At 35.0% G+C, this 22,926-nt stretch overlaps 1 protein-coding gene across 3 annotated transcripts in view; it reads right to left on the reverse strand.

Moving 5' to 3' along the window:
• The window catches only part of Phip (pleckstrin homology domain interacting protein), a 114,091-nt gene that overhangs the window by 69,899 nt on the left and 21,266 nt on the right, over positions 1 to 22,926 (reverse strand). For 2 of the 3 annotated variants that reach the window (XM_031344016.1, XM_031344015.1), the window contains exons 7-9: positions 12,728 to 12,888; positions 1,322 to 1,543; positions 974 to 1,074 (exon numbers count right to left, since the gene is read on the reverse strand). In XM_031344016.1, the coding sequence (XP_031199876.1) occupies positions 974 to 1,074; positions 1,322 to 1,543; positions 12,728 to 12,888 (484 nt within the window). Of the gene's footprint in view, positions 1 to 973; positions 1,075 to 1,321; positions 1,544 to 5,787; positions 7,051 to 12,727; positions 12,889 to 22,926 lie in introns of those variants that run through there. The other variant, XM_031344017.1, reaches the window with a different exon arrangement.

The following is a 22,926-nucleotide window of genomic DNA, read 5'->3' on the forward strand; positions in this document are numbered from 1 at the left end:
AAAAAGAAAAAAGAAAAAAGAAAAAAAGAAAACCGCCTGCCTCTGCCTCCCAGGTGCTAGGATTAAAGGTGTGCCCCACCACTGCCCAGCTTAAATAAATGATCCTTAATCCCAGCCCTTGGGAGGCTGAAACAGGCTGACTACTCAAAGATCAAAAGAGCCTGGGTTACATAATTAGTTCAGGCCAATACGAGCTACAAAGTGAGAACCTTTTTCAAACAAATGCACATAAAGCAAAATACTACTTGGAACTTTATTTTTGAGAAATGGGCAAACATTTTGCCTTTCTTTACATCGATGGTTCGATAAGCTAAATTTTAAAAAATTTTGTTTAAATCTATTTATTTCATTTGTGAGTGTCTTCCTATAAGTATGTTTGTGCGCTAAGTCATGTGTATGCCTTGATGCTTGTGAAGGCCAAAACGGGGCATCAGATTCCCTGGAAATGGAACATGATATGACATATGAATAATATAAATGTTCTTAGCTATTGAACCATCTCTACCTCTACAAATCAAGATTTTATCAGAGGTAAAAGCAAAACTGTGAAGTGCTGCTGTAGAGTATGTATATCTTAATGTAGTATAATGAAAACTTCAACAGTTTTCTAAAACAAAATCTAATGTTTACAGACTTAGTAATATAATTTATTCTAAAAAATAGCATTTGCAACACTAGTATGTTCTCAGTACAAAATTAAGCTAAGACAAAATTATACAACATACACAAAGACACGGCAATAAAACATATGTACTTTAAACAAACAACTGGACTTCAGAGAAAGATAAATAAAACCAAAGCATGAGAAAAAAAGTGGTACATAAAAAGGTGAAGCATAAAAATGAAAGAGATTTAAAAAAATTCAAAGCTTTTTTCTATTATTTACTCAAGGAAAATAAGTATTTCTCTTTTTTGATTTGATATCTTTTACACTTTCAACCACTAAACATGTATTTTAAGAAGTAAAACTGACTTTATTTTAAGGGTTCCAGCATCCCAAAGCCAAAAGCAAATAGTGCCATCCGCCCCAGTAGAAGACAGGTATCTCTTTGAGCCACTGCACAATGGTGAGAACTGAAAAGTAAGCATAAAGGAAACATTGTTTACAAGAACAGAGACAATCCAAGTAATAAACCCAGACCAATAGAAGCTAACTGCAAGCAGAAACACTAGGCTAACCAAAGGCAAGATTACCGTGACACTGCGAGCTCACACAATTCCATAAAAAATTTCTTTTCTGTTTTAACAAAAGTGACATCATAAAATCTAATTAAATTCTTAAAAAAAATAAAAAAGGTTTAATACAATTTAAAACAATTACCTGTAGTGATGTAATGGATGCACTGTGTCCCTGAAGAACAGCCAAAGGTGCACAGGTTCGAAGACACCAGACACGAATCATTTTATCACAACTTCCAGCTGCTATCATAGTATTCTCATAGTTTACAGCCATGTCTGATATTTCAGCAGCATGTCCTCTTAAAGTAGCTAGCAATCTTCCATCGTCTGTGGCCCAGATTTTCACAAGACAATCATCAGAACCCTTGAAATTAGAATAGAAACATTGATAGAATTAATCCTATAAATAATAATTCAAAATGTAATATAAAAAATGTATTACCTCCACATATCAACAATTACATTTTAGAAATTGAAAACTAGTAAATCTTAAGTACTATTCTTTTGAAATTCCTTATTTTATTAAATCATTCACTAATTAAGAACTGTATAGCTACAAACAAGAGAAATAGATGCAGGTAGTAAATCACATTCATCAATGGTCTACACCTACCATCTACAATGACTACTACCTCCAATCTTCTGAAAGTGCAATAAACAAGTTTACAACCACTGACCTTCAGCTAAAATTATGACATCAGCTACAAATCACTATTCAGAGAAAAAGGCTTGGTTTTTGAAACCAGTAAACATATATAAATTATGTGCTTATCTTAAATTCAGTAAGACTAGTTAAGGAAAGGGCTAGTCATTAATCCTTTATCTTGAAATAAATATTACAATTTCACATTCCAAGCACAGATCTGAACTTCTGGGCTTTAACTTTTTTAACTTTTAAGGCCAAAATCTTAAATATCTAAAACAGCACAAATTGTGTCATTAATCATCATATAATGATCCTAGGAGTTCACAACATCAGTATTTCTGCCACTTTAAGTTAAAATAGAAAACAGATACTTGCAAGGTTAATGTCTGGCCTGATCTAGTTTTTCTATAGTTTCATGTAATCATTCTTCCAAGATCTTCCAATCTAATGCTAAAAACAGCACAAAACAAAACAAACCCAAAACTTTATATCTGAAGAGAATGTACAAAGCAGCAAATAACTCACCCAAGTTCTATGTCACAGGTTTAGGAGTTAGGGTACACAGAACTAGAAGTTTGTTAAATGCGCATTAATTCAAATTCTACCAACTCTACCTAAAACATTCCCGACTTGAATACAAGCTAGTTGTGTGGTTGAATTCTATAGCAATCTAGAAAAGTTACCAAGTAGCAAGCTGTCTGCATACTAATATAGAATATGAAGTAATGGTATGAAAATGAAAAAATGATGATCGATAATGGACATCAAGCCAGTGAGTACCAGAACCAGATATATTTTTCAAAGAGTACTTTGTCATTAGAGTGAATGAGGCTAGAAAACAGAAAATCAGATCAAAGTTGGTAAAACAGTTAGTAATAAAATTAGCTTGTTACTAGAACAATAAAGATAGTAAAAAGTAAAACAGTAAGTTGTTACAGAGCAGAAAAGAAAGATTAGAAAGGACCAAGCGGGAATAACAGGGATGGGAATTCCAAACCTGCACATCTGTGGGAACTGAGGTAAGAATGGCAAGACTTTTGACTTCCAGCAACAAAGTCTATCCCACCACATACCACAAGGAGAAAACAGCAAGTACTGGCTAAAATAAAAAGGATTCACAAGACTCATTTGATTAAGTTCTCTTAATTCTAAAAACTGAGTAGACCAAAACAGTGCTACTATTTCCATTATCTATTTCAATAAAAAAAGCATATTCAGAACAAATACATGTACACAAACATTTCTAGTCTCTTTACCATAAATAAGATATAAGAACTAATTACAAGGCACTTGCACTGCAGTGGCTATTGTTAAGTAATGCAGAAATGATTTAAAGTACGTGGAATAGAGATACAGGCTATATAGAAATTATATGCAAATTTACATAATAAACTTGAACAACCTGAACTTGGATGTCCACAAAGAATACAGAAAAATCCTCTCCAAAATATCAAGACTACTTACTGAAATCTGTATTTGGTTCTAACTTGTATTTATTACAAAAATGGAATTTTAAGTTAAATATACATATAACATAAGCTACAGGAACATTATATATCCATAGACTATCAAATCTAACAACTAATCTGGAAAGGCTTAACCTAAGGAAGACCAGAGAGGGCATCAATGGCTTGATTCTAACCTAGTAAAGTAGCTGCTGGAGAATTTCAAGTGACAGGACCATCACTGTCTTTAGTCTGACACTGCTAGCTTCTGTTTCTTTGTAGAACTGAAGCTACAACAGAAGATCTGAGAGCACACAACTTAGTTATTAGTTTATAGGTAACAATGAAGAAGACATAATTACAAAGAGACAGCCTTAGGCGTTCATAATTACAGGGAATGCTATAACAAAAGAATGAGGATCTTAAATCCAATTATAATGTTATATATAGTGTTAATCTCAAAATAGCATGGAGGAGCAATAAGTAGCTATTTTACCTAACAATATAATCATAATTACTGTAAAAAGTGTTCACTGTAACATTTTTGTTTGTCTTGTCTATTGTCACTATACCTAGTATAGGCTGAATAATTATACAATGAAAATTATATAGACTTTAGCTTAGGTTACCTTTAAAAACAAGACAAACTGTGGGTTTTTAAAAATTTCAAGATATTATTTAATTATTTCAAGGTATCTTGTCAACAAATGGCAGAAGTTAAAATATACAATAGAGTACAAAAAACAAAAACAAAACAAAAAAAATAGTGGGACTTAAACAAAATTTAGGTTTGCCCAAATCAAAGAATTTGGCTTAATGAAGTCTGTAAGTTCACTTATTCTACTGCTGAGCTTGAAAAGACCACACATACCATACTAAAGAAAGGTGCCTTTAAATCGGGTCTTTATTCTGGAATCACTGTTATTTACCTAATTCTTTTAAGTATTACATAAAAGTGTTAGTATTAATAATTTCTCCCTTTTAGCATGCAGCTAGGTCTTTACTGCAAGGTATCTAAAAATTCATAAAGCCCCCCATTTAAAAAAAAAAGTCTGAGGAACAAAACTTACGTCAGGGAGAACTGCTTGCATTCTTTTGGATACAGATCTAGGCAACACATAACCAAGAAGGCATCTGGCTATGCTTTTCTGAGAAAGGGACCTTCTACAGGTCTAATATGGCCCTCTATTTTGTAATGTACCAGACTTTCACAGGCTCTAAACCTAGACCAGTATAAGCATTCTACTTTTGCAATACTAGAAATTAAAAATCCCCATTTATTTGAAAGGCTAAGCATATTCAGCAAGCTTTTCCTTCTAGATGGTTCCTACTTATCATTCTTTCTGGCTGCCAAGGTTTATCACTAACCTCTAGAACTCAGTACCATTCCCTAGCCAGGATTCTAACCAGATACAATACTTTACATTGTAAGTAAAGTCTGTTAATTATAGGCCTACATCAATATTGTTCTAACAAGTTCAAACAAACCAGTCCAAACATTCCTATTTAAGCACTCCAACCTTTCTTCCTTCAGAGCTTCTGTGTATCAAGTCATCTCTTATCTTCAGGTTGCCTCCTTTAGTTCTTTCCCAGTAACAGTTTTTTTCATAATTAACATTGCCCTAAATTTTCATAGCATCTTTCCTTGACAACACTAACAAAATAGACAAAATAGAATATTATTGCTTCTATATAAATAACCTTTAAATCTTTCTTCATAAAGTGTTCGTACACCACAGATATATCTCAGTTGTAAAGCACTTGCCTGGCATGCATAAGGCCACTTTAGTTGCAGCTTACCAGCTATACAGGTTTTTTTTTTCAATTTGAGATAAACTACAAGAATCATAAAATGCCTGCCATATCTCAATTATCCAGGACCATTAATCTCTTAAAATTTTTCCCTGCATGTGCTTCAGGACCATTTCATTCCCCAATAACCATTACATACTGCTTCAGTACTGTTTCTTCCCTATAACCATTACATTCTTACATGATTTGACAGACACAGACACAAGATAGAGAGACACAGACAAAGACAGAGACAGACACAGAGAGAACTGTCTTTTTCTGAACTATTAACAACAGGTTGCAGACCTGAAACTCTATCTCCTCCTAAGACATGGACCGTTTCTGAATAAGCAAGTAAGTGAATACAAATAGCATTACTTTCAATCTGCAGGGTCCATTCAGTCTCTCAATTCTACTCATGATCAATTCTTTTCTTTTTTTGCACTGGACTCCATATAGACATTTCACTTGTCATATTTCTTCAAACTCTGCTACCTAGAATCCTTTCTTATTTATGCCTTCAAAGTTTATAAATATGGTCCACACAATAATACCTCAGAGCCTGGCTCTGCAGAATGTATCTTTATGACCAGATGAACAAATGTCACCACAAAGATGCAACATTCTACTTATTATAACACTTTTCAGAATGCATAGTGTCATATATTCTACAACTAGTAAAGTTAATTTGGTCATATTATTTCTAAAGTGTCCTGTTTATCTCACCTCCAATTTCTCCTCTTAAACATTGGTACCTTTTGGGGCATACTGCAAGATTATGTCAATATCTTCAAACCAAGATTCTTTCTACCAGCCTCAACCTGCTAATAAAGAAATTAACCACGTGAATGGTTTGAGAAAACAATCCAATCACTAGCAATGGGAATAAGTAGTGGATAGGTTGTGAACAATAATAAGCAAGCTTTGCATCTGGTATATAGGGAAAGTAGCAATGTAATTAAAACAGAGACATGGTGACATTTAGCATTTGTCAAAGTTGCCTGTCTTAATCTATTGGAGCTATGATAACAATACCTTTGGGTGGGTAATTTATAAACAATAGTCACTTAATGCTCAGAATAATGGAGGCCGGTGATAAGTCTAATATGCAGAGACTAAGAGATTCAGTGTCTAGTAAAAAAATCTCTGTATCTACTTCTCCTAGGTGGCAACTTCTATAACAGACATGACAGGAGGCAAAAAGTCTTGGGTATCTTTTAATAAGCGAGCCAACCCATTCAAAGGCATAACCTAACCATTACCAAAAGGCATACTTCTTAATATAGGGATCTGGTTTAAGGATCCTTCTATTTTACAAGTTTGAGAGTGGGAAAGGAAGTGGTGGCACACACTTTTAATCCCAGCACTTGGGAAGCAGATGCAGGCTTATTTCTGAGTTCGAGGCCAGCCTGGTCTACAGAGTGAGTTCCAGGACAGCCAGGGCTACACAGAGAAACCCTGTCTCAAAAAACCAAAAAATAAATAAATAAAATGTTTGAGAGTGGGGGCTACAAACATTTAAATCAAGGGAATCATTAATAACTCTGGTAAGTTGGTAAGAAACCTTCAGTATTATTTTGCCTTAATCTTATATCTCCCATGACAATCTCATCTCTTGGCTTTTAAGACAGACACTTCTACTCTACCTACGCAATACCATCCTGCATCAGAGGCAGCTGCTGTGCCAGTTACCAAGTCCCCTTGTCAGCTTCAAAAGTTGAAGATTAAGCTCACTTAATCTGTAATGTTGTTTTCCATATAAATGATTTTTAAACTGAATCTTGTGGACAAGATTTCACTCTTGCATTTCCACTGTTGTTGAAAATGTCTACTTGGCTTCCCACACACACTCCTCAAAGACGCAGGAGAGCATATTCCACCCTGGCAGCCTTTTCTCCTTAAATACCTGATACAGTAAGTTAGATGACTTTCTGTGAACAAGTTAAATGTATGTCCTCTCATACTTGTCCTCACATACATACATCAGTCTTTAGAATCCTACAAATCTATTTTCTTTATTTTTTAAAAGATATTTTCTTTATTTACATTTCAAATGGTTACCCCTCCAAAAAAAAAAACAAAAAACAAAAAAATAAAAACAACACCCCCCCACAAACCCACCCTCTCCCACTTCCTGGCCCTGGCATTCCCCTACACTGGGGCATAAACCTTCAGAGGACCAAGGGCCTCTCCTCCCATTGATGACCACCTAGGTCATCCTCTGCTATACATATGCTGCCGGAGCCATGAGTTCCACCATGTGTACTCTTTGGTTGGTGGTTTAGTCCCTGGGAGCTCTGAGGGCACTAGTTAGTTCATATTGTTGTTCCTCCTAAACCCTTCAGCTCCTTGGGTCTTTTCTCTAGCTCCTTCATTGGGGACCCTGTGCTCAGTCCAAGGGATGGTTGTTAGTCTCTACTTCTGTATTAGTCGGGCACTGTCAGAGCCTCTCAGGAGACAGCTATATCAGGCTCCTGTCAGCCAGCACTTGCTGGCATCCACAATAGTGTCTGGGTTTGATGATTGAATATGGAAAGGATTCCCAGGTAGATCAGTCCCTGAATTGTCCTTCTTTCAGTTTCTGCTCCATAGTTTGTCTCTGTGACTCCTTAAATGGATATTTTGTATCCCATTCTAAGAAGGAATGAAGCATCCACACTTTGGTCTTCTTTCTTCTTGAGTTTCTTGTGGTTTGTGGATTGTATTTTGGGTATTCTGAGCTTCTGGGCTAATATCCACTTATCAGAGAGTACATACCATGTGTGTTCTTTTGTGACTGGGTTACCTCACTCAGGATGATATTCTCTAGATCTATCCATTTCCCCAAGAATTTCATAAATTCATTGTTTTTAATAGCTGAGTAGTACTCCATTGTGTAGATGTATCACATTTTCTGTATCCATTCCTCTGTTGAGGGACATTTGGTTTGTTTCAAGTTTCTGGCTATTATAAAAAAGGCTGCTATGAACATAGTGGATCATGTGTCCTTATTACATGTTGGAGCATCTTCTGGTTATATGCCCAGGAGTGGTATAGCCGAGTCCTCTGGTAGTACTATGTCCAATCTCCTGAGAAACCACCAAACTGATTTCCAGAGTGGTTGTACCAGTTTGCAATCCCACCAGCAATGAATGAATGTTCCTCTTTCTCCACAACCTTGTCAACATCTGCTGTCACCTGAGTTTTGATCTTAGCCATTCTGACTGGTGTGAGGTGGTCAGGGTTGTCCCTGATGACTAAGGATGTTGAACATTTCTTTAGGTGCTTCTCAGCCATTCTGTATTCATCAGTTGAGAATTCTTTGCTTAGCTCGGTATCCCATTTTTTAATAGGGTTATTTGGTTCTCTGGAGTCTAACTTCTTGAGTTCTTTGTATATATTGGAATATTAGCCCTCTATCAGATATAGGATTGGTAAAGATCTTTTCCCAACCTGTTGGTTGCTGTTTTGTCCTATTAACAGTATCATTTGCCTTATAGAAGCTTTGTAATTTTATGAGGTCCCATTTGTCAATTCTTGATCTTAGAGCAGAAGCTATTGGTGTTCTGTTCAGGAAATTTTCCCCTGTACCCAGATGCTCGAGGCTCTTCCCCACTTTCTTTGAACCTCTGGTAGAATCACCATCCCTCACCTTAAGCTGTACTACAGAGCAACTGTGATAAAAACTGCATGGTATTTGTACAATAACAAGCAGGTGGACCAATGGAATAGAATTGAAGACCCAGAAATGAACCCACACATCTATGGTCACTTGATCTTTGACAAAGGAGCTAAAACCATCCAGTGGAAAAAAGACAGCATTTTCAACAAATGGTGCTGGCTCAACTGGTGGTTAGCATGTAGAAGAATGCAAATCGATCCATTCCAATCTCCTTGGACAAAGCTCAAGTCCAAGTAGATCAAGGACCTCCACATAAAACCAGATACACTGAAACTACAAATCTATTTTCAAGTGCTGATCCAATTCTCATTTCCCTGTGGCTGTTCCAAGCTCTGCTTTGCTCCTGGCTAAGTGCTAGAACCGTCTCAATTTAAACTACCCCAACATCACTTTTGTTTTAATGCAGACACCACAATAGGATCCATTATAGAGATATTCTGCCAGACGTGTGTAGTACACACCCACAATCCCAGAATTCTGCCTGAACATGAGACAGAAAGATGGTGAATTCCATACCAGCTTGTTTTCTGTAGATCTATCTTTAACAAGAAACCTGATATACACTTGAAATGCATCATTTGTTCTCCTCTCTCTTCGATGAAGACTCATTTACTCTTTAGCAGATTGTACCATAACTTGATGAATTTGTAGCCATCAGTATTTCTATTTCAGGCTCAATGATAACGTATGTATAATTCTGTGCTATATCCAATAATAAAAAATTATATATTATAGTTCCTTACATAAACACCTTTCTCTAACTTTGCAATATCCACTCTATTCAGCTAAGGTGTTGCTGCTTCTCCAGCAAATACCCTTACAATTTCTATGGCAAGGATGAATTACAGACCTATTTTTAATATATCTCATTAATTTAGGTATCATCTATCAAAAAACTCATATTATCAATACTGTCAGTTTATTATTTGTAAATAGATGTTTTCAAATTTTATACTTCTAGTTCTTAAAAGTGATTGGTAAAAAGATTCAAGTTTATTAAAGAAGTACACCAACCCATATTCTTTACTTTAACTTCTAATAAATGTAGCATTTTATGTTCCTTTACCTTAATCTCAATGGAAAAAAAAATTTTTACCTTTTTGAAAAGGAGATGAAGGATCTCTCTGTCTCCCTCTCCTGCTCTCCCCCCTTTCTTGGGGAGACTACATGTGTCTTACTTTATGTGCTTGGCTGGCCTGAATTCCCTAATAGAGCCTTATACTGGGATTAAAGGCATGCATCACCACACTCAGCTGGGATCTGCCTTTTACATGCTCAATGTATGTAAGTATTGTTGCCTTAGTCCTGAGAATCCATCAAGTCTGCTTTTCCTTCATAAAGATAATTTCAGGCACTGATTCTGAAACCAAGTAAAAAGATTATAAGATTAAGTGAAATTAGAAAGTAAAACCTAACTTGATAATTATGCTATCTCCTTCCTCTTAAAAAGTAATCTATTAGGAACATATTAATTATTAAAATACAATACCACAAATAATAGTTTCCTAACATAAAACTTCACTTACCAATTATAAGGAGTTCCTCTAAAACCTTTCAAAGCATTTATAAACAAGAGTTTAGCTGAAAGTTGGAACATAGCTCAGTGATTAGGGCTTGAATCAAACTCTAGCATCACTCAAGTGTTTATAAGGATAACGTTTGTTTTAAGTCTCTCCAAAAATTAACAGCAGTAGGTAAAATGTAATGGCTTTTTCCTGCAGCCCTAGCTAGGTAGTAATTATGGCACTGTTTCACATACTCCCTCAGAAACCCACATTGCTATTATTACCCATTCCCTTCTCTGGACATGGTAAAGCTGTGACTAACAAGCACTCTATTGCCAAAGTTGATGCTCTTCTCCTTTGAAAAGTTTTCAAATATACCAGCACTAGCAACTTAGTATTAAAACTGAAAGTTTGAAAATAACAAATACATGAAAACACTGGTTTACCAAAATGTCATTCTAATAAATTATATCAACATGTTGACACATCAATTTCCTGTTAGCCATGAGCTACTGTGTTTTACTGATCCTTATTCAACTCTTAAGACCAAATTTTAAAGTAAGCACCAGTCAGTTCAACATATAGTTCAATGAGAAAATACCCATCCTAAGTTCAACTTTGCAAGGTAGTCTGAGCAGGAGATATAAATATGCCGTTACCACCTGAAGTGACAATACAAAAAAGTAAACTGTAAAAAACAGGTCTCATAACTAAAGAGATAGCTCAGGAGTTAAGAACCATATACTGAAAAGCCCAGTTGGGTCCCATTATCCATGAGGAGATTCACACCTGCCTCTAACTCTAATTCCAGGAAATCTAACACCTGGCCTCTGCAGACACACACACAAAAATGTATATAAATAGAAAGTGAATTTTAAAACACAAAACAAAACCCAGGCTCTCTTAGCATTTCTACTCCAAAGTACTATTTGAGAGTATATTATTAAATCACCAAATGAATGAAACTATGAATTTGGCAAAATTAGCAAATTATATCACATTCTTACAAATAGCTTTTAGAATCTAGTTAAGACCATATAATCATTACTACATTACTTTTCTTCCCTTCTGTGTGTGCCTTCTGGACTTCAAGAAATCTGATGCTTTCTTGTGAACTACATGGGTACCAGGCATGCACATGGTGTACACATAATACATGAAAGCAAAACACACTCCTGTGCATAAACTAAATAAATAAATCTTTAAAGTTTGCAGCAGTTCTCCAAAGTCAGAGATGGGAATTTCTTTTTTTTTTTTAATTTTGTATTATTATTGTTATTTCTTCACATCCCGATCATGGTGCCCCCCACCATCTTCCCTCTGAACCCCTCCCCACCCACCTTCCCTGCCCCAAACCATCCACTCTTTAGGAAAGGGTAGGCTTCCCATGGACATCGATCAAATTTGGCAATTCAAGTTACAATAAGGCTAGACAAGGCAACTCAGTATGAGGAAAAGGCTCCAAAAGTTGTCAAGAGTCAGTCCCTGCTCCCACTGTTAGGAATCCCACAAGAAGACAATCTTAGGATATACACAGATCAGGTCAGTCCTATGCAGGTCAGTCCTATACAGGCTCCTAGTTGTCAGTTCAGTCTCTGTGAGCCCCCATGAGCCCAGGTTAGTTGATGCTGTGGGTTTTCTTGTGGTGTCCTTGACCCCTCTCACTCCTACAATCCTTCCTCCCCTCCTTCACAGAATTCCCCAAGTATCCCCTAATGTTTGGCTGTGAGTATTTGCATCTGTTCTCATCAGTTGCTGAGAAATTGGTATTTCTATCAGAACTTCTATGTCCCATTTTCCTGTTTCAAAGAAAATTGAGGGCTGTATAAATGCATATTTTCAGTCCAAAGGATAATGTTTAATAAGTATAACCATAGTAGTATGATAAATATTATCCTTACTAAGTATAATAGTTAAGGCACTTGAATAAATGACTCGAAATACTTCCAAAATATTTTCTCACTTAAAGCTGAAAAGCCCTGCTCCTTTTCCCTGTAGGTTAGGAGAAACCAAATTCCAAGCAACTCCCAAAGCAATTCTTTAAAATCATCAGGTATTTTAAAGAATTAGGTGTTAAGGATGACAAAATCCTGAGCGAAGAATGTCAGATATGCACAAAATTTCCATCACCATTTAAAGAGAATTTTACTAGGTTAGCAAGTGGTTCTCTGCAGATAATACTGTTCTACAATTTGCCCATGCACAGTCTAGACTTAAAAATACTACATGATGTTTTATGAAAGCCCCACCAGAATTGATATAATAATTGAGGAATTCATGTGTGTAGGACATAGGACATGATGTTTCTGTGATTACACTATAACAGGACTAAATTTAGGAACTTCTGAACTTGAAAAAGTTCAAATTTAAGTAGAAATTTGTTAGAGCATGCTTTTAAAAATTATCTAAATTTCCATTTTATCATTAAAAGAATAAAACAAAATTTTTACTTCAAGTTCTCATATCTACCAGTAAAGATAAGACTTTAAAAATGACTTACAGTAAATATCCGCCTGCCAGTTCGATCAAAAGTTACACAGTACACCGATGATAAGTGTCCAAGAATTCGCTTATGCATCTTCATATGTTGATATACTGCAGTTGGAACAAGTCGTTCAAGTCTGTATTTTCCATTCAGCTTCCTTGAAAACAGAGTATCCGCTACCAAGAAAATGGGGGAATATAAATGTACTCCAGAAACAAAATAGGTTTCTTAAATTCAGACTTCAAGAACTCATTTATTTCATTTATCACATGCTAGTTTTAAAAGAGAGAAAAAAAAAGATGACTCCTATATGGATCCTAGTTTAAAGTCCTCAACACAAACAATACAAGTAATTAAGTTCCTTGAAATTACTGCCCTTTCCTCACTGTTCTCATAAATAAGCAAATGCAGCTAAATGATACGTCCAAAGTCACAATAAGGCATGAAACTAAGAATTAAAACTTCTTTACCCTTTAGCCAGAATGCTTTAAAAACAAGGCATTCTATACTTTCCTAAGATTTCCTTACAAAAGCAGTTAAATTTGGAGAGCAGTGATTTTTCTTCATCAACTAATAATACTCAAATACTTTAAACATATCTCATAGAATGTTTTTTAAGGAAAAAAAAATGTCTTTCCATGAGTGAAAACCGAAGGCACTTAAGGATCTTGATCAAGACCTGGGGCTAATCTTCTGCTTTATATAATGACTTCAACACAAAATATTCCCATCTAACTAAATTACTACTGTACTTTCTTACTTTCTATACATAACTTATGGACAGAAGGCACTCAATAACTTGGAGTTTAACAGGTTAATTTTTCCCAAAGAAGACTGCCAGCTGTATTAAGAGAATTAGCACTACAGTTTCTCACTTGAATTTAGTCAGAAAATTTCTTAAAAACAGTGTATATACTTTACACAGATACACACATGCATACACACACACACACACACCCGCATACTAATAATAATGTTCTTTTAATGTAGATCAGAGTCTAGCAATTGTATCTTAGAATTTATGAAACATAAGTATCTCAGATATAAAGAATCTCAGCAACTTTTTCACATGCAATTTTTGGCTCACACTATATTTGTGTGAGTCCTGCTGAAAAAAAAATAATGAAACGCATGTATCACAGGTTTTAAGTAAAATAATCTTATATGTCCTCTTACTACAGAATTACATTTGAATACAACAAATAACTGCTGTTAGCCTACAAATACTATTCAATAGTCTAACACCTGAAAACTCTGAGAGCTGTGAATTAACTTAGTTAAGTTTAAGCAGGTTTACACAATAATTCACTTACAGGAAACTCAATTAAGTTTCTATGAGAGTTTACCCTCTGACATGCTTTCCTTTCACACAGAAATAATCTGGTAATAAACCACATAATGCTTGGCTTCAATCTTATCTTGTGTATACAAAACCAGTTATCAACTATCCTTTAGAAGCAAAGTCAAACTATCTTGCTCAAATACCACAGACCACTGACGTCTCAGACTCACCTCCCTATACTGTAAGAAAGCAACTAATGACATGCACCCAAATGATGACAGTTGTTAACAAGATGTACTTTAATTCCTTCTACCCAAAACTTACAAGTCTTGGAGTTCAATTTTTATAAAAATACTTAATACTGTTCAGATATGAAGACACGATTGTTAGAAACAACTAATAATGAAACTATTATTTCACAAGGATAAGCAGGCAAAATTTTGAGACATAACTTTAAAAAAACAGAATTGATAATGTATAAAATATTTAATACATGAGCAAGTGTTACTGCCTTAAAAACAGGATTTACTCAATCTTCAAGATAGCTAGAACTACATTTGAGTATACTGGAAAAGAATCTCATTACAACAGTGAAGTCTTCAACTAAAACATTCTAGAAACAAAAGAAACTATCTTTCACTATGCTTAATGACATTTAACAAGCAATTAACTACTTAGCATTCTATGCTGTGGGTATGCTGTCAACTAACTTATTGTTACCATCAGCACCAAAGATATGGTATAGTAAGATAAAAATAAAAGTAATTGAGTTGGTGATTCAAACCTTGTAATTATGAGAATTAAAGAAAATATAATTGAGGAAGCCAAACTTAAAAAACCTCATGACTGTATCAAAAAGGCAGGTCATTTTTACAACAGAAAGACTCAATGCCCTCATATTTTTCTTTTATTATACTATTACTGTAACATCTATCTATCCTACTATATCATAACTATTTCATTGAATAACAGAATATGTATTTCATTCACAAGCAAATATAGAGCATTTTAAACAAAAAGGAGTAAGTGAATCTTGGTTGGTATACATGGCTATTCAATGTAACTTAGTTTCATGGGGAAGAAAGATAAATGGCAATTATTCACATTCTAAAAATGGTCTAATTACATTTTTGAGTAAAAAGAAAATGTCTCAAAATATAGAAATTTTAAAAATTTTATTAAAGTAGAACATTAATTTTTCAAATGAGCAAGGTTGAACAGACTTAAGAGGATATAAAGCAACTGCTCCTTTATATGAGATTATTTATAGCTTTAATTCTTAAATTAAATGTAAATATAACTGTGGTTTAAAAGCTGATTTATTTTCCTAGTTAAGGTGATAGGAAATAGTTCTAAACCCTACCAAATAACACTAAATCATTTTCCCTTGGCAATTCTTTCTTATCCTTCTAGGCAGACTGGTAAATTTAAAATGTATCCTAATTTCAATTCCCATGATCACCACCTTCTCTACTCAAATCTGCAATATTTTCACTTTATTCAAAATAATCACAAATGTCCTTTGATACTGATCTACCACCAAGGTCTTACATAAACTTGTCTCATATGATGGTTAATATTGTCAATATGACACAGGAAACAGGCTTCCAGGGTATTTCTATAAAAGATTTACTATATTAAAGCTAACCTCTGAGAATGTCTGAGAGACTATCTTGATTAAATTAACTAATGTGGGATTATGGTGGGACCATTCCCTGAGCAAGGGAGCCTGGACTCTATAAAATGATGAGGGCAAGGTGTGCACTGCATGCATGAATGAATTCATTGTTGTGTTTTAGACTGTGAATGTGATATAACTAGCTAATTCAAATTCTTGATGGCTTGACTTCCCTTCTAATGAGGCACTGTAACCTGGAATTGTAAGCCAAGTACACCCTCTTTAAGCTGCTTCTGTCAGGGATTTCATCCCATCAACAGGAAGCTACATAAGACATCCATTACCTGACTGACTTCATTTTCTACTTCTTTCTCTTTTGTCACCTCCAGTTGCTAATCTAGTCAATCTTCCAACACATCAGGCATGCTCCTTGTTTAGGGTATTTGTATTAGCTGTATCTTCTGCCTGCCATGCTGGGATGGTTTTGTTTGTTTTTTCAATCCTTTCTTCAATGTCTGTCACCTTTTCAATGAAACCATGTCCCATTTACCCATTGAAAACTGCAACCCACCATCAGTAACTCTTGATACCCTTTATATACTCATGTATTTGGTCATTTTTACAATTTTCAGATAAAACCACATATTTTTATGTACCATATTTATTTCCTGCCTCCTCCCATAGCATGCATAACTACATAGGTAATATATTTTGTTTTGCACTTAATACTGCTTTGTATTTTAACTAATCTCAAATCTGCTTTGTATTTTTAACTACTCTGCTAAATTGACTTAATTTGCAGATATAAGCATAACGAAATTATTTAATAATTTTTTTGCAAATAAATCAATAATAAACTAAAAAGTTTGGAAATTATTTTTAGTTATTTGAAATACCAATCCCTTTAAAGTATGTATAAAGGAGAGAAAACAGTAAAGAAAAAAAGTTCTTTGTAATAAATTATCCAGAAGTCTTTCAATCAAAATCACAACACTATAAAACAGTGTATACAGTGTATGCACAACACTATAAAACTACTATAGATGAAAAGCCCACAACATTGTAAATGTTACTTGTAAGATATAAAATACAAGTATGTGTATGTAAGGTATCAAACATTAGAGTTCAGAACCTTTAATTTCTGTACCAGAATGACAAAACTTTCCAAACAAATCTCTTCTAGTTATTTCCCAAGAATTAATTTATTTATCTAGCTATAGTCAATTTAGAAATAACAAATAATTGCAAAACTACAATGCAGTCCCCACCTGAAGCAATTTCATCAACTGAACAAATTTTCTTCACAAACAGCACTTATGCAGTTATGCCATACTTATGTTCAAATCTGGCAATGGAGATGCTAAGCATGTTACTCTGTTTTTCCTTTTACTGACAGATTCTCTTCTCATGTAATACATTCTCATTACAATCCCCCTCCCTCTATTCCTTCCAGTTCCTCCCCACCTCTCCATCCAATCTTGATCCCTTCCCTTTCTATTCATGGGGAGAGGGGAAGCTAACAAGAATATAACAAAATAAAATATAATAAAGTACATAAAAACCATCACATTGAAGTTGGACAAGATGAACAAGACAAACCACTGAAGGAAGAGTACAAAAGAAGGCAAAAGAATCATAAACATACTTATCTGCACATTCAGGGATCTCACAAGAACACAAAACTGGAAACCAGACGTTATATATGTGCTAAGGTGTAGGCCATGAGCATGCTGCTTGTGTCTCTGGGAGCTCTTATGAAATTATGGTATGAGAAATAATTTTCATTTTCCACAACATACTTGGCTTTTAGTAATGCATATTTTACACAATCACTAATATCAAATTTTCCTGTCTCACTTTCTCCTAATTTCATAGTCCTCCTGAAAATAACAGGGAAGTAAGTTATCTACTTGTTTAATTTTTGATTTACATTCCATGGCTAGGCTTTTAATACACCTACAACTTTAATATGCATTATGAAATGAGTTTCTGAGAATACACCCATAGTTTCACATGTTTAAATGCTTAGGGACTAGAAGTTTTTGAAAGGAGTAAAAGGAGTAGGAAGTATACCCTTGTTGGAGGAAGTGTGTCCCTGGGGATGGGCTTTGAAATATCAAAATCCCATACTAGTCCTAGTCTCTCTCTGCCTGAAGTTCAAGAGGTAACTCTCAACTACTCTCCAGCACCTACACACCTCCGCCATGTTCCCCACCACAATGATAATGGACTAACCTCTGGAACTGTAATTACGTCTCCAATTAAATGCTTTCTCTTGTAAGAGCTGCCTTAGTCATGGTGTCTCTTCACAGCAACAGAACAGTGTCTAAGACAGGTTGGTACCAGGAGTAAGGTAGTACTGTACCAGGCCTGACCACATTGGGGTTTGGAGAACTAGAAAAACAGTTGACTACTTTAAGTGGGGCTTAATGTGCCATCTTTATAGGAACATGGAAGACAGTGCAGAAGGTGACTTGAAGTGTGGGGACCCACCTCAAGAAGTTGCAGAGGGGAAGAATATCAGAAAGTAGCCTAAAGACCATTCTTGTGATATGGATGCCTTCTGCCCTTGTACTAAATATCTGCCTGAAGATAAATTCAAGAGTATAGGTTTAATGGTATTGGCTGAAGAAATTTCAAGACAGCCTACTATTGACTGTGCCTTGTGGTTATTAGTGGTCACTCTTATGTAGATCTGCAATAAAAAGGAGCTATTATAAGCAAGGAAAAATACAAAATGCACCACTTGAGGAAAAAAAGAAGCATCAGTAAGTGTCACAGAGTTAAATCTGTGCTCAAGGAGATAAAAAGCTTAAAGCAAAGCCTGATGGTTAAGTAGAATAAAGGTCAATGCAAGACTCCTCCCAGCTAAGCTTCCAACTAACTTGTGAATAGAATTACAGCAAAGCAAAAGCAGTGAAGAAGCCATCAGTAACAGAAAGTTGATGCAAATATAAATGAAAGAGGACACCAAGTTCCAGCCTCAGCAAGAACTTAGCAGTTTCAGTCATGGCCATGTGGTCTGGCTTTACAGTCAAAGAAGACAGAGGTTATAGAACCCTTCACCCCATGTCTAAGAAAAGCTGCTGAAATCAGGAATGTGTCAGGTGTGTCACTGCATGGAGGCCCTGAGAGGCCATTAAATGAAGGGAGTAAAATGTTGTGTAACACCCCCATAGGCTGGTGTATTTGAATGTTTAGTCACTAAAATTCTTTGAAAGGATTAAAAGGATTAGTGGGTGTAGCCTTGGAGGATATATGTCCCTGGTGGTTGGCTTTGATGCATTAAAAGTCAATGTCAGGCACTGTCTGTCTGTCTGTCTCTCTGCCTGTATGTAGATCAGGATATGTTTCAACTGCTTCTCCAGCAACATGGCTGCCTATATACCTCATGCTACTGCCATGAGGATAATACACTTCTGAAACAGTAAGTCCCCAGTTAAATGCCTTCTGAGTTCAAGGCCAGCCTGGTCTCCATAGTGAGTGCCAGGACAGCCAGGGCTACACAGAGAAACCCTGTCTCAAAACAAACAAACAAACAACAACAACAACAACAAAAGCTGTCTTGGTCACAATGTCTCCTCACAGCAATAGAATGGTGACTGAAAGTTTGTAAAGACTTTTCATCCCCAATAATCAGCCAGTGTATCTAGCCTTTCATTTTACTCATTCTCCTCTTTTCTATTAAACTGTAATTACAACTATGCTACACTAACCTATGCCATTACTAAGCATTTTAGTTTTATAATTAATGGCATTTTAATATTTCTTGGTATTATTTAAGTCTACTTAAAAATATCTTATTCCTGATTTAAAACTAATTTTGAAGAACTTATGAAGTAAAAATAAATTTGTTGCAAGTCTAAATGTAGACTTGTTTCCTGATAAACTGACATCTTTCATTATCAAGCTTCTATAGCTGGGCTAAAGTTTCAAGGCCAGTGATTTTAGATAAACCAGCAAAGTTATCCCAGTTTCTTTCATAATACAGGTATTAGTTGTACCAAGTGTATTTAAGGAAGGGGGGAAAAGCATACACACTTGTGCACACACATAAGCACACAACTACAGCTGCCACAGTAAAGCATCAATGATAATTTCGGTTCTTTTTTTTTTTTTTGGTTTGGTTTTTCCCAGGCAGGGTTTCTCTGTATCGCCCTGGCTGTCCTGGAACTCACTCTGTAGACCAGGCTGGCCCCGAACTCAGAAATCTGCCTGTCTCTGCCTCCCAAGTGCTGGGATTAAAGGCGTGCACCACCACTGCCTGGCTGGTAACTGCAATTTTAAGGATAGTAAAAATACATATGACAAAATCAGCAATTAAGTATCAAAGCAGAAATACTGTTTTCCTCTCCAATGTTTAGTTTTTCTCTCCTTGTAAAGTACTCAGGAAAATGAACAAGCGTTCAAGTAAAACTATAATAAATTACCCAAGTTCAAAGATCAAAATTAACCATAATCTTTAAAAGCTCTTTAGGATGAGCATAACATTTGGTACACTATCTATCCTAAAGTAGGAAAACAGTTTCTCCCCTAACATCAGCATCGGAGAGCCCAGAACTCCAAATTCATCAAAGCAAAGCCTGTCTGTCTGTCTGTCTGTTGGCCTAATGAATACAAGAAATGAATACAGATTCCAAACCCAGGGAAACAATTTCTGTGACAGAACAATTAGATGTGGAGAAATGAAGGGCAAAATCTGTAACTCAAAAAGTACCTAACCCCCACTTCTGATACAAAGTTAGAACTCAGAAGGTCCTTCTAAGTAGTGTTTCTTAAATTAATTTTATTATCCTACTTGTCTAATTTAACTTTGCTACTGTTGTTTAAAACCCTCTCACACACTTAAAAAGTTTCTTGGTACCCTCTGAGTCAAATGCTAATGTCAGTAGGATTAGAAATATTAATGTTTCCTAAACTAAATCACAAAAGAATAAACTTTGAATAATCTGTAACTATGTTTCATTTTAATCTCCACAATGTAAAGACAGGCTTTCTAAGCCAGGCAGTGGTGGCGCACGCCTTTAATCCCAGCACTTGGGAGGCAGATGCAGGTAGATTTCTAAGTTTGAGGCCAGCCTGATCTACAGAGTGAGTTCCAGGACAGCCAGGGCTATACAAAGAAAGCCTGTCTCAAAAAACTTTAAAAACAAAACAAAACAAAACAAAAAAAAACCCAAAAACTAAATATAAGACTTAGAGAACCAATATCTGTAAATTAAAGACTCTGGAAATCTATGAATTTTAATTACAACAAATTGATAAAAACTTAAATGAGCACAAGAAAACAAACTGTCTTCAATTTTAATAGAAAAGCTCTTTGTGACCAAACATTAAGAAAACAATTTCTTATGATTTCAAGTTTAAGTAAATGCTTGTCTTTATAGGATGATAGTAATTTCAGCATTTCTATCATACAAATATACTACATGGCATAAAGTATTTAACATGGCATAGTTACATAAAACGTTACCTATTTCAAAGAACCACAAAAAGGCCCTACTAAGATATTAATATATATTATATATTCACACACATATATATGCACTGTAGCACAAGTACACAAACAAAAACTTACTTTTAAAAAGTAAAATATTAGCAGATGGAGTTCAATAATGCTGAAAAATGTCAACACAGCATATCTGTAAATATGGGTCATAGTGGCTAATATGTACTGAGTGCTCTCCAACATTCTAGACATTCCACAATGCTCTTGGTATACATTTTTATAAGAGACTAGATGCCTTATCAGTAAGAAAACTTAAGGAAAATTTTAATGATCCCAACATTATAGTGCCTGAGTATAACATTAGGAAACAAGACTAAAAGGAAATACCCCACACTATTATCATATAAACAATTACATTCTTTTTTTAGCTTAAATTTAAAGCTTGATAGAAAATAAGATTTTAGAAAAGAAATTTAACTTTATTTAATCATAAAAAGCAGAAAAAAATCGCTTAAAGAATATGAAAGTATATTATTCTACAGAAAAGGCCCACTGTCAATTTTAAATGGACTAAACACTGATATAAAGAATTCACATAGTGTTGGGCAAAGTAGAACATACCTGTAATCCCAGTGTTCATGAGACTAAGGAAGAAGAGTTCAAGTATAAGGCTAGCATAGGGCTCCATTAGGGGACCACGTCTCAAAAGCAAAATCAACAACAAAAGAATTTCACCCATCACAGTATCTGATTGGTAAGCTAGAAGATTAACAGGCCTTCAATTTTCGTTTAAGTTTTATTTATAAAACCTCACTGAGAGGCTGGCTCGATGAGTAAAGTGTTCGCTATGCATGCAGAAGAACCTGAGTTTGGACCACAGCATCCACATAAAGCCAGACATGAGGGTCTTAGTGCTGAATAGGCAGAGACAGCAACAACTAGGAGACTTGCTGGCCAGTCAGCCTAGCAGAATCAATGAGCTCTAAAGCTCAATGCGATCCTAACTCAAAAAATGAGGTGAAAAGCAACAGAGTATATTACATGTGACTCTACATGTACATGCATGGGCTTGTACCTGTACACATACATTCACACAGATCACCCCACACATGTAAATAATTCAATGAGATTTTAAAGTAAAAAAAAAAAAATTATCAAAGATAGTTCTATTAAGAAAGATTTAAAAGAAAATATCTAAATCACTATACACAAATTATTCTAAGGTTATTGTTAATAAAGACATTAAGGCCAGATAGCATGTGGAAAACATTTTGTATCTACAGCACCACCTAGAGCAGAACAAGATAAATCACTTAATAAACAGCAGCTCCAACAGTATTAGAAGGACAATCCCATTATCAGTTTAATAATAATGAAGAGAGGTAATGGAAATAGAAGATGTAAATAATCACTTGTGCAACAAAAAAAGCAGGAAAGCTTTTCTCCTTACTTCACTATGTGAGTCAAGGAATTGGTATACTCAAGAGCCAACAAGAAAACCACATGTGCAGTTTTGGTGTTCAGTTGTTCTACTTAAAAACCAACAGATTTAGTAAATACTGTAAGAGATAACTATTAACTAAAAAAGAGAAGCAAGATAGCTGAAGACAAGAAGAAATGATAATCTCAAGAATTACACAAAAAGTTTCATAAGCCAAGGACATATTAAAGAATAAAAGGAAACAAAGATAGTGACTATCATTAAAAGAGTATTTATTTCCCCTTTTCTTTCCTGGGAATCAACCTGCTGCTTCAACTAGAAGATACTACAGTGTAACAATACTTTTAAGTTTTAAGTATTGGTAAAAAGCTTAGATATTTCAATAAAAATTCTTTAAATGTTTTAACTTTTGGTTGGTGCTACG

This window comes from Mastomys coucha, unplaced genomic scaffold, assembly GCF_008632895.1.
Source record: "Mastomys coucha isolate ucsf_1 unplaced genomic scaffold, UCSF_Mcou_1 pScaffold23, whole genome shotgun sequence".
Lineage (NCBI taxonomy): Eukaryota > Metazoa > Chordata > Mammalia > Rodentia > Muridae > Mastomys > Mastomys coucha.